This window comes from Halyomorpha halys, unplaced genomic scaffold (genome assembly GCF_000696795.3).
Source record: "Halyomorpha halys isolate HHAL.00 unplaced genomic scaffold, Hhal_1.1 Scaffold68.1, whole genome shotgun sequence".
In the NCBI taxonomy this organism is placed as follows: Eukaryota; Metazoa; Arthropoda; class Insecta; order Hemiptera; family Pentatomidae; genus Halyomorpha; species Halyomorpha halys.
The window spans coordinates 804,744-818,896 of NW_027116161.1; the positions used below are offsets into that span (position 1 = coordinate 804,744).

General features: G+C 32.5%; 1 protein-coding gene across 2 annotated transcripts in view; it reads right to left on the reverse strand.

The window, feature by feature from the left end:
- The window catches only part of sona (sol narae), a gene marked incomplete at its 3' end in the record, with an annotated part of 106,128 nt that overhangs the window by 36,839 nt on the left and 55,136 nt on the right, over positions 1–14,153 (reverse strand). For both annotated transcript variants that reach the window (XM_067053035.1, XM_067053036.1), the window contains 1 exon segment: positions 12,507–12,567. In XM_067053035.1, coding sequence (XP_066909136.1) covers positions 12,507–12,563 — 57 coding nt within the window.

A 14,153-nucleotide genomic window follows, 5' to 3' on the forward strand; every position in this document is an offset into this window, starting at 1 on the left:
TAACATAATAGTAAACTAATATATACAATATTTACAGAATCGACCTGAGGATCCCTGAGCCCACTCTATCCCCCACGTGTGAGGGGTAGAGCAGAGCTCAAGAGATCCCAGCGCATCCCTCTCGCCGCATCACTGGTAATGAGCCAGTGGAGGCTGAGCAAGTGCGCTAAAATATATATAATTCTAGCAATGAATAGTTTCTGAGGGAGTGGGGTGGCACAGAACTAACTACAAAGACCTGGGTTCGAATTAAGCTGTAGCAGATAATTATTTATTCTGTTTCATTACCGTGAGTCAACTCTGTGGGTTCTGGAGCCCTTAAAGTGGACCACCCAGCCTCATAAAATGGGTACCCTTTGTTTTAAAAACAGTACTTCCTTACAAAGTACTGAGCCCACGACCCTTCATGGATTGTAGTGTAAATAAATATTGTGTGAAGGTATGAAATCGAGATGAATTAATTTAAACTGCTAGTCATAAGTATCGCATAGCTTGGAATTTTGAAACAATGGGATATTAATAAAAGTAAAATAATAAAGAAATGAAATAAAATTTGGATTTTAGATAGAGGCTCTTCAGACATTTTTGGATGAATGGAATGAGGAACTGAAGATAAGAGGTTTTCAAATAAACCCTAAAAAAGGAAACGTATGTGTGTCGGAAGAGAAAAGGGACCATAATAAGAAAAGGATGGCCTAAATCGAGTGAAGAAGGCCAATGGAATGTACCATCAGATTTCCAAACCTCATATAGGCAACCAAGGAGTAAGATGATGCCAAAACGACTGGACAGCCCTCAATAAGCACGTAGGAAGAATAACGTCAGCAGAAATGAGATTCCTACGAAGAATATTAGGTAAGACCAGGAGAGACTGTGTCAGAAATGAAAGGATTCGGGAGGATATCTGGGTGCGAAATCAGTGCGCTACACCACGCAAGAGCGACAACTGTGTGGTGTGGACACATCAGTAGAATGGATGGTACCAGAAAAGCCAGGTGGAATATATGCTTGTGGCAGACCCACGTGCATGTACTCTGAATACATTGGAAACTTAAGGGCAGCAAGAGGACGCACCATCCCGGAGATGAGGTCAGATAAATAGATTTACTGAGGCTGCGACTCCACGTTTGACGGTACACAGGAGTTAGAGGAAGAAGAAGAAGATGATAGATAAATACAAAAATTAAGAGTTCAGTGTATCCACATTTGTAAAAATATTCATCGAGGCAATAAATACATTAATTTGTTTTTAAGTTTGGAATGTTGTTCCCCTAAGAGAAGATCCTTAATCTTGATTTCTCGGAGAGATCTGACGAGAAACTGACAGTTTCTCACACGCCTTCCAATTATATCCCTGGAATACTCTAACTTCTAGGAGAAAATCACCACACTCTAATTTTAGCTGTTACGTTGAACATTGCGTAACGTCTAGGTAATTAATAGAAATACATAAAGCAGATTATTAGAGAGGCCAGGTAATAGACCAATGTAAATTATAATTTAGATAATAGTAATGTTTATTTATATGGCTAATGCATAAGAGGGCTTTCGCCTGGTGTGAAACATGTGAAGATCGAAACAAGTGCCCAGCTTACACGGGATAGGTCAATTGCTTGGCTGCTGTGTAGTTTGACAGTCTGTAAGCATTTGAAAACTTGATTTTATTGCACAATAAATCCATAAATTCGTCTCTTCACGAGGTTGAATATGATATTTCGAAGAGATCAGATGGGACATAGTGGACTGAAATCTATGAGCGAAAATTTCGCCAGGGGGTTCCACCGTAGCTACAGTGTGGTCTTCATATGAGCAAATCAATTTTAACAAATTTATACCTAAGTGTTGACAGTATATCATTCCTTTATATTATTTTGTAAATATACAATAATATTAATGACAGTTATTTTGTTGATGTGATAGTTGATTAAAAAAAAAACCAAGCTGGTTCTTTTTTTTTGTTTTAGTTTATGATTCACCTTTTCTTAGTTTAGTAAACCATTATTTTACTGTAATTTTTAAACCATTATTTTGCTATACAATTTTATCATTTACAATAATAACCAAGTGATTAATAAAAAAAGAAAAGTTTTTTTCCAGTGTAAACCTCTGGAAGTTTAGCTAATAAATGCGAACTGGAGAAATATTTATTGTGGTCAAGTGGTCTGTAAAGTGATTTTTTATTATTATTATTTATAAAGTATATTTTGAACTATTAAAAATTAATTAGTGATTATATTTCAATTATTGTAATTATAGATATATGTGATTTTAATTTTTCTTCAATTTTATGATTAGGGATTTCAGTTTTACACTTCGTTCTTAAAAAACAAAAATAATAGTGTAGTACTCGAAATTTTTTTACGTTTATTGTTTTTTTTTTTCTTTTCTACGCTTAATGTTTATAGAATTCTGGCGTCCTGGTTGAGCAATCGGAGAATATATTGTAGTCTAACGATACTTGATAAGTGAGAAGGGAATATCACATAATGATTCACAATATTCTTTAAGGATGTCTTCAAAAACTGAGGCCATTTATAGTGTCTCATATCAGCAATGTGTAACTCCATTCGTGCCTCAGTACAAATTTTATCCAAAACAATCACTGATCTAGGTACATCATTAAACTGGTATACATACTCTTTCCCTTCCTTTTCCATTTCTTTCATAAAGTATTTTTAAAGTGAATATTGACTAATCTCTGAAGAACACACGGGTCCAGTCTTCGTATGTCAAATCGATGTTTTCCTGGACAAAACGGAAGTTATGTGCTCTGGCGAGAAGCGGAACCGTTTCCGGTCTTCTGGCATTCGTACCAATTCCAATTAATCTCCTAGTTACCATCATTAGGGAAGTATGGACACCTCGTTAAACTTAACTTTATCTTTTATTCCCTCAATAAAGAACCGATTTTTTTAGAACACGTAATCGGAAAAGTTGATCATATCCTACAGTATGGCCAACATGGATTGGTTGCTTGTCTCTCTATAACATTGCCTAGAAGACCGTACTAAGAACTCTTGAGAATTCTCTTAGCATATAACCTAATCATACAAGTCGCTATTGCCTTCGATAATTTTTGCTAAGTGTTTTTTCTACTAAGCTCTAAACAGTAGAAACCACTTCTTCTAAAAAATTGAAAGACATGATTAACTGAAAGAGAATGACTCATCCAATAAGAAACATGGAATGAACTAAGGAAATCAGAAGATTCTATGAAATTAAAATAAAAAAGGTATTAACTCTTGCGTAAATTAGTAAACAGTTCATCATACCTAACTAATCTCTAAATAAATAAATTTTGTTTGTATTGAACTGTGGCGTAATTTTAGATAAAACACTCGAGTCATACAATACTTACGTCCTGAACGTGAATTCAACTCCAGTTAATTTCTTTATCTTAGTAATATTATTATTTAGCATGTATTTAATTCACTAATTTGTATTAATAAGTAGAGAAGATGGTCGGGGGTGCGTTCAGGAAAAAAACACAAAAAAAAAACACAAATAAACAAAAAATTATTTATAATAAACTAACAAATTTGGAAGTATAATATTTCCAAATTTGTTAGTTTATTATTTATTTTTAATTGTATGTTTCTCTGAATGGTGGTTGTTATCTCTATAGTTTTATAGCCCTGACGACGACCTGAAAATCAGGTCGAAACATTTGCAGGAATAAATAATTTTTTCTTTAATTGTGTTTTTTTTCTGACCGTCCCCCCCCCCCCCCGACCATCTTCTCTACTTATTAATCTACGGTAAACTATCTACACCTCATTAATTTATATTATTGATTTTTTATTTGTTATCATTATGTTTATTTGCTTATTTCAGTTTACTTTTTCATTTGTTTATAAATATTGTATGAACGCTAAACACTTTTTGTGCTTATGTGTAAGATGAGTGTAAATAACAATAAAAAACAATTTATGATATATGATTAAATTTTTCCATATGTACTAACTAATTTTCCTATATGTTTATGTTAGTTTTTATTGCCTTATTTTATTTTTATTTTTCTTCTCAATGTATGTCTCTAGGATTACATAAAAAAACGGTTCATGAAGTTCCACTTCCAGTTACCGACAGTTAAAGGAGCAGTGACCTACAACCTGGGAAACCCAACCTCAACCCGAAGACTGAAGCCCTGACTGCTGCTTTTTTTTCTATCTTTTTTTTTACAATCAATCTTCTATGCACTAAATACAATATAACTATTTCCCCGTATTCCCTTTTTTAACAATTTTATTTCATTTGACAATCCTATTAAAGTTATTTGGCAATTGTATTCTTCCTATTTCACTTTCTCATACCTCCCCTCTACAGTGATCTGGAATCCGCGTTTGATCCGATAAAAAAAAAATTAATCATTAGATAGAAATATAAAAATAAGTCAAAGACACAATAGTCACAAGAATAGATCAGTTTAAAAAAATAAATAAATTAATTAAAGATAAAGGGTACTTGATATCTAAACTATTATCTCTAAACCTTTAATTTTAAACAAATTAGCAATAAAAATAAAATGTTTAGGGTCGAACAATGATCGGTGTTTTTTAACTAATTACTAGCTATCATTATGATAGTATTAAAAAATTTTTGATTAAAAGCGGATATCGTTAATTTTATGGAAATTTAACCAAAAAACGAAGGAATATAATTAAATAAAAATTGATAAGTACTGAATTCAACACTTCTAAATCAATTGGTGAACTGAAAATCGACGTACTGGATATCTGTTTCAAATAGTAGTGGATTTGTTTGAGGGCTCCATTCTAAAATATATATTGCTCAAGAGCGTCTGAGAATACAAGATAGGCAAGTATATATTGGTCAACGTCTTACACACCATACTGGCCCGAATATATATTTTTTTTATTTGTACATATATTTGATATTTATTTTTACATATATCTATCTATCACTACTTTTATGAATTATATGACATATATATAACGATTTTATATTCTATTTATTTAAAATGAATATTAGTTGTATTTTGTATTTTAGGAGTGTTTTATTTAAGTCAAAAAGAGGAATAATATGGAAAAAAAAGTGGGTTGAACGATAAAATATGAAAAAAAAGGATAGAAAGAGAAAAAAGAGGTATTAACAAAACAAAAATTTATAGAAAGAAGAAAAAAAGAATAAAGAGATAAAATAATGAAAGTGATAACAAAGAAAAAAAAGGCATATACTATTATCATATATTGTTTACTCGTTATGCCTATATATTATAAGATAAAAAAAAAATTGTGGGACAGCACAACTTTGTTCTTGGAATAAAATTTTTCTCTATGATGTAGAGGGGAGAATATAGAGAATTGATAATATTCTAAAGGAAGTTTCTGTAAGTTCTTTTCACTTCACCATCCTAACATATGAAGGTCCCAGAACATATTGAAACATATGAATGCCAGAGAACAATGCCACACCACACTGCAGGTTTAATATCCGTAGCGAACCTTCCTCCTCTAAGAACATGCACATAATTCGACGAGATATAATCTTAGACCTCTCTCTGTTACATGGCGATTCACACTATCGAACGCTATATACAAGACATTTCTGATTTTTCTTCTTTCCATCTGAAGCGTAATATAAATTAGGAGAATGCTGTGGACCAATCTGTCGAAAGTGCTTGAAAGCTCTGGGATTCTATTCTCGGTCCCATCCTCTACACCGTCTTTAAAGCTGTCTTCCCAACCAATCCTCCACCATGTATATCGATGAGACGTGTGTGCTCCAGTATAACCTTTTAATTGCATCCCAAACTCTCTAATCCCATATCACATCCCTCAAAGAATGGTGTCGTAATTGGAGGATTAAAATAAATCCCATCAAATCACCTTAACCTTCGTAACACCTTACCCCTATCGACTCCCCTACAGTATCTTTTAATAATGTTGCTCCTATTCCTGTGAAACAGATCTGCTACCTTGGACTAAATCTGGACAAATGAGTAACCTGGAATCCAAATACAAAACTGAAAAGACATTAACCGCAAGTCGATTTCGAATATTACAGCACTTACTAGCCAACGGTCTAAACTTCCAATTCATTACAAAACCCTGTAAAAAACACTACATATTGTAATAAGGCCAATCTGGACATATGGAGTTGAGCTTTAAGGATCCACTAAACATTCGAATTATTCTCGTATCAATCCTTACAATTCAAAATCCGTCGTAAAATCCTCAATCCTTGCTTTGTCACAAATAAAATCATACATAAGACCTTGATGTTCTATATGTGACCGATCTAGCCCGAACCAGAAATCATTCTTTCCATTATAAACTCCCTAACCATCCAAACCCACTAGTTTCTAACCTTACTTCCTCTTCCAATCCTGACAATACTCTGAGGCGCCTGAAAAGAAGATAGCCACGAGACCAGCTAATGTAAAAATGTCATTATAGTGCTACCAATGGGTATTTTCTCTGCAAACCTGTATCACGCCATAATTACTTACATCAAATTTACTAAATGTATCATTATGTAAAGTTGTAAATTCATCTTAAAATTAAAAAGAAAAAAAAGTTCGAAGGATTAATTTCAGGAATTCCATCATTGATGTCCTGTAACATCATCCTCCTGGAAGTAACCCGTCATCCCGGGTTACTAATTATAGACCGGTGGACAATAATTTATTATAAATTCAATTCTGATATCTTTTCATCTCAGCTTCAATCAACAATAAATAAAGTCATTAATATCCTCATCATTCAAGGGTTTTTATTGTGATGTTAGAGTCGATTCTGGAATCAATAAAATTCCGACCTCTTGCAGAAAAAAATCTTTAGTAACAATCCACCAGATTTCGAGAAATCCTAAAGAGTCAAAGGAAGGCTGGAAGATATCGGATGGAATGATCGACAGTGTAACTAACCATGCCCCCATTCCTAGCACTCTGGTTATCCAACTGTCTGTCTGTTCAATGACCTGGATATAAACCTACATCTGATGCAATCCATATAATTTAGAGATAGGAAGTGGCTATTGGATAGGATTTTCTGAACATTACTAGATGGAATGACTACAGAGAACATTCGAAATCACCGAAGCTGTAAACTATATCCAAATCGCAGAATATATTGATACAGATATATTGGAGTGACCGAAGAAGTCAATTTTCTTTGTGAACGATGACTAAATGGACAAATTGCATAACATATTTACTAAATAAAACAAGAAGTGGTCCTAAATAAGCTAAAAGTCCTAATCTGTATTGAAAACAGTCGGGACAATGCAATTGGAGAAGTTGTTAGGCAGTGGCTATTCAAGGATTTCTGGGTGTGCCTCTCGACTAAGGACACATTGGCCTCTGCGATAGAAGGGCACACCTCGATGGCTGGCCTCTCTGCAGCCATTCATCTATTTCTTGTCTTTTATTTCGGTTATTATTCACTTTGAGCGTATATTTATTAAATGTTCCTAGTACAGGAGTATACGAAATAATTTCATGGAATTTAAAGTACGTAATTGTCTCAAATGGGGATGGGAGAGAAATTGACAGGTTGTATTTTCAATTGCCAAAGTAAAATTAATTAAGCTGAAAAAGTAACAAATGCCAAGGGCCCAACATTTCAGGGGGGGTCCCACGCCAAGAGCCGAAACGTTCTGGTTTATAAAATGTTATAACTAGGCACTGCGTTGAAAGATGTCATTGCTTCAAATAAATGTTTTTATAGAGATATTAAAAAAAAAGAAAACATCTGTGAAAATTTTTTTGTAAGATATTGTAAAACTACTAAAAAAAAAAAAAATGTATAGTATGAGTTGAGTTAATTTATTTATGATATTAGAAACTATGCAGTGCTAAGTTAGTTTGAAGTTTTCCTCCATAATCTTTCCTTTTTTTTTTTCTATTGTGTACATTATTTGAAATTTCAAACAACAAAAAAGAGCTTACGAGAAAACAATAAAAAAAATTAAGTGTCCTCCCCAAGGGGGTTTGAACGAAAGCCTAGACAACAAAATTTTCTGAAAACCTCAAAACTAATGTGGCTGCTGCCATTAACAATGAAGAGAAACTGAAATTTTAAGTAAGACTAGAAATAGAGTCGTGTTCACTATATAGAATAAATAGTTTTTTAGATTTCTGTTTCTTTAATGATTATTGACTGCATTGGAGGACATAAAAGTGCTTCAAAGATGGACAAGAAGTAATCCCACTTAAATAAACATGCAATGCAATTTACTTGAAGGAACTAATTTAGTCCTAATCTAGTGTCGTCTCTGAATTTATTCATATCAAATCGATGAAAGTATGTATGTAAAAGTTTTTTTTTTTATATTTGTTGTAGGAGGCCCTACGCTGTCAAGATAACTTAATTTATATTCAATTATTAAATTAATAGATACAATATCGTAAAAAATACACTATTCATTATTAATTTTAAACAAATTTCATGATGATTGTAATCTACAACGTAAATATGATTATTAAAAATTTAGGTCCTTCAGGTATTTGTTGCAGGAGGCCCTACGCTCTCTTAATCCACCTCTAAGATAATGCCAACTAAGCTAAGGTTTTTTTTTTTAATAATTTATTTGTTGTTATTTACAAATATATACAACAAGTAAATTTGCTGTAGGTGACATAGTGACATGATACAAACATGTGGAGAACCTACCCACTGATAGAACTCCAATAACATTTCTAGAGGAGAAGCCATCTTCTTTTCAGACGCCTGGGAGGATTATTAGGTAATGAAGGAGAAACCAGGTTAGAAACAAGTGGATTTGAGTGGTTGAGAAGTTTATCATGGAAGGAATGGTATCTGGTTCTGGCCAAATCGGCAACATATGGAACATTGAGGTCCTGATTGATGACTTGATTTATAACAAAGTAAAGAGCATTAAGGATTTTGGACTGTAAGGATTGGGTTCGGGAGGAATTGAATGGTTTAGTGGAGCCCCAAAGCTCAACTCCGTATGTCCATATAGGTCTTATAATAGTCATGTAGATCAGTCTTTTGGTAATGGATTGGCAATTTAGACCGTTTGTCTAGTAAATATTGTAATAGTCGGAATCGACGAGGATTTCCTTTTCTTTTTAGTCTTGTATGAGGATTCCATGTCAGTCGTTTGTCCAGATGTAGTCCTAAGTAACGGATCTGTTCGACAGGAATAAGAGGGATATTATTATAGGATAGTGTAGGGGAAGAAGTCATGGGTTTACGACGAAGGGTAAATGTGATTTGGTGGGATTTATTGGAATTAATTTTAATCCTCCAGTTTTGGCACCATTCTTCAAGGGTGGTGATGTGGGATAGGAGGGTTTGGAATACAATGTAAGGATCATTTTTCACTGACAATAGATATGTGTCATCGGCATACATGGAGAGGATAGTATTAGGAAGGGTTGGGATGTCAACTGTGAAAACTGTAAAGCTAAGGTTATATTCAATAATTAAATTAATGGATAAAATATATTAAATCTTCAAAAACTACACTATTCATTGTTAATTTTAAACAAATTTGATAATGATTGTAATCTACAACGTAAATATGGAAGTAACAGTGAATTGGTCTCTATAGTTTTATCCAATACTATTGTGAACGGAAGATCCTTGTTTAGCTTTTCAATAATTTTTTTTTTAAATATCATGTAAATTCCCACTTAATTTTAATTTTACCTGTCAATGTATATGTTGATTGGCATTGTAGTAGCGTGGTGCGGGGGAGTGGGGTAGACGGAGGGGTAGAGGAGTGGAGGGGAGGTAGGAACGAGCGTTGTGTAATAGTGAAAGTGCCATGGTCAGCAAGAGCTCCCAATTTCCCAACGCCGTAACCACTTCTTGCTCGATAACAATCCCATATTACAATATTTTTTAAATGTCATTTTATTCCGAATGATCTTCACATCTAACTCGTCTAAGATTCGACAAGCAGGTTTCGCTTTTCGAAATCTTCGCCTAAAGAATGATGACGTCCATTCTTGTATACAATCAATCGTAGAAAACAAAAAAAGTATTTAAAAATAACTCAGAACTAATGCTTTTCAAAACTATAAGTTTTAAAATTTAAGACACGACCAAAATTCTCCAATCCCACATTACCACCCTTGGAAATGTCAAAACTGGAGGATTAAAATAAATCCCACCAAATTACGTTTACCCTTCACCGTAAACCAATGACTTCCTGTCCCACAATATCCTTTTTTCTCGAACAGACCCGTTACCTGGGACTATATCTGGACAAGCGACTTACTTGAAATCTTCATAGATTGAAAAGACAGGAAACTGCTCGTCGATTCCGACAATTACAACACTTACTATACAAACGGTATAAACTTCCAACTAATTACATAACACTTATTTATATGATTATAATAAGGCTTATCTGGACTTACGGAGTTGAGCTTTCGGACAACTAAACCATCGATTTCCTCTCGTATCCTTACAATCCAAAATCCTCGATGCACGTAACTTAATCACGAATCTAATCATCCCTTTAATGTTCCATATGTTGCCGATTTGGCCAGAACCAGATACCAATCCTTCCGTCATAAACTTCCTAATCACCCAAACCCAGTCTAACCTGGCTTCTCCTTCATTTATAATCCTCCTAGGCGTCTAGAAAGAACATGGCTTCGAGATCTCCTCTAGAAATATTATTGGAGTTCTATCAATAGGTAGGTTCTCCACATGTCTGTTTCATGTTGTTTTATAACTAAATCCAATTTACTTGTATATTTTAATACAGTTGTTAATATCAATAAATAAATTTTAAAAAATTTACGAATACAGAAAATTGGATGTATCAGACACACAAATATAACCTTTATATATGTATATAACTTTTTCAAAAACATGTCTTCTATCTAAACGATTACCTGTAGTATCATTAATTCAATGTGTTAACTATTACCAGTTTATAAACATAAGGACACTAAAAACCGCAAAATTTTACAGTAAATAATTCAAAATTCATATAAAATTATGAACTTGAAAAACATTAAATGCAGGTAGGAGGATGAGTTTATCATAAAGTAAAAACCATTATACCAGCTAATAGAACCCGTGAATGTTTCCGTTCGAATGAATTTGGTAAAATTCGGTTTTCTTGATTATTATTCCCAAATGTATTTTGGAATGTATTATTACACTTTTTGGATGGACTTTCCTTTTCCTGAAGGTTAATAAATCTTTTTGCGTAATTAATTTCGACTGTTTAATCCTACCTAAACAACTTTCTGGTACTTTGAAAAATGGACAAGTGATGTACTGTAACAAAATGTATGGAGTATGAAGATGAATAGTGATATGAAATTGTTGAAAACAACATTATTACTTCCCCCCAAGAACTGAAAAGTACGATTACTATTTTTTTTACAATAATACTTGTGATAACAATAACTTTTATTGTATCAACCCTCATTCTGTATGTAAAAATATAAATAAATAAACCTAACTACGTCTTTTACATTATAAAGTTATTCAACTAACTCATACTAATTAATATAATTTTATGAAGTGAAATTATTTCTTAAAACATTTCGAGGACAGTGGCTTATAAAAAAATATATTTTTTTTTTCTAACATTGAAATAATAAAAACTAATGGTGATAAAATTAAGGATTTTTAAAAAATAGTTCAGAATCATAAAGATTGTTAAAAATTAAAAATTGAATATTGTACACTGGTAGATCTGTCTCTGCTTCTATATAAAAACTGATTTAATGAAAACTATATAAACCAGGATATCACAATAGTAAAAACTTGAAGAAAATTAACTTATTAAAATTAAATTTTTCTGTTTTCATAAGGTCCATTACCGTATGATAGTTATCTGCCGTGCAAGTAATATCACAGCACTGAGAAAGTACAACAGTGCTTGTCTAAACGCTGATTGTAAACCTAACCTCATAGCATAGCGTAGTGGGGCGACGGCAAAATTTTACAATAAATAATAATGATATTTTGTCAACATTTGAACCATTATAGTTCATGACTTTTTTATTTTTAATAATTTTTTATTAGTACATGATAAATATGATTGTTATAGCCACAACTTTATTTATAATTGCAGTATATTTTGGTATTTTAAATTGAAATATTTAAATAAGTGGGCGCTTAATTTTTTTCATCCGAGGGCAGCTGACACCCACGCTATGCCACTGACCTTACTAACAGTTCACAATAATGAATGGATGATAAAATATGAGTATTAAATACAACAAAGAAAAACATTCATCACATATAACAACAATAATAAACATACAAGTTTATAAGCTATATATAAGGTTGGTGTTATGACGTAATAGTGTGCGGTAGTTCAGTGTTTACATATGGTTTCTAGTTGTCGGGGGTGATAGTACAACTAATTATCAATCCTGATACTACAACAGAAGAGCCACTACAGCAAATTAACACGATGGCAATGGCTATGTAGTAGGCACTATCACTATTACTGTCACTAACGCTGTTACCTTGGAACAATAGCTTATGAGAATGCTTATAGAGTTTTCATAATAGAAGGGAATAACCAAGAATACTTACTTTGTATGTGAAGGCTGTCGTGTACTGGAGTAGGCATGTTAGTAGGAAAAACAGCATAATTCTGAAAGCAAAAAGTAATATGAGTTCCGAATCAAGTAGTAGGTGTAAAAATACATACTGTACCTCAAATGTAAAAAGAACTATGCCAAATTCCTCTTACTCAACAGAAAAACGTTTAACAAAGTCCTCCTGAATAAATCCATACTTAGGACCGTGTAAGCCCTTTCATGACTCGTATAGGACATATATTAGAACAAGAGCCCAAGAGGAGAAAAAGGCAGTTATCTCACCCCAATTTTTGATTACTTTAATGAAAACTATGTATAATTACTAGTCAAAATTGATGAGTCTGCCAAGTATAGGTAGGGGGGAATAAAAAATGGCAGCTGTTTCAGAGCGATAAAAAAAACTAATTTTTCATTCGGAGCTCTATATCTCAAAAAGTCGTTACAGCACAAGAAAACTTAAGAGAACGTCATTTAAAGAAGAGCAAATTTGCTAAAATATGAGCCCTAATAGAGTTATTTACGTTAAACAGTTTTCGAGATGTAGCTTTTTAAAAAGCAACATTTAATAAAAATGTTGTATAGGACGTACTGAAAGATCAGTGGTTAGTGAATTTATTTTGAAAAATTTATATCTCGAAAACCAGTTGACGTACAAATGTCTATTAGCACTAAAATTAAAGCTAGTTTAATGAGCTATAAAGTATTTTATGATGTTTATCTTCGTAGGAGTAATAGTTTACATAGCATTTGCTAAAATAAATTGATTTATAGTTGTTCGGACAAATTTTCATTTACTAAATTTATATTCATATGTGAATATCATAAAAACTACTACCCCTACGAAGATAGGTATCATAAGCTACTTTATAGTAAGTTAAATTTCCTTTATTTTGAGTGTTGGCAGACATATCTGCCTCTCATGGATCTAGAGATACATTTTTTTTCAAAAATCCAAAATTTTATACAACTATAAATCAACATTTTGTGAGTTTATTTTGTCAAATATCATGAAAACTACTACTCCTACAAAGATAAACACACTTAACTATTTTGTAGTAAATTTAACTAGCTTTAATGTGAGCGCTGACAAACACCTGTACGTCCAATGGTTTCTGAAATGAAGTTTTTCATAAATAAAACTTATTGTCCGAACAACTATAAATCAATTTATTTTAGCAAATATCATGAAAACTATTATTCTTACGAAGGTAAAGGTCATAAACTTATTTATAGTCCATTAAAATAGCTTTAATTTGAGTGCTAATAGACATCTTTACGTCTCATAGTTCCTGAGATATGAATTAACTAACTACTAATGTTTCAGTAGATTTTTAAGAAATTTTGCTTTTTAAAAAGCTATATCTCGAGAACTATTGGACGTAAATAGCTCTATAAGGGCTAATATTTCAGCAAATTTACTCTTCTTTAAATAATGTTCTCTTAGATTTTCTAGTGTTGTTTGTAGTTTTTAAGATATAGAGCTCGGAATGAAAAATCTATGTTTTTTTTAAATCTATGTTTTTTTAAGGTTTTGAAACAGCAGCCATTTTTTATTCCCCCTACCTATACTTGGCAGACTCATCAATTTTGACTAGTAATTATACCTAGTTTTTATTAAAGTAATCAAAAATTGGGGTGA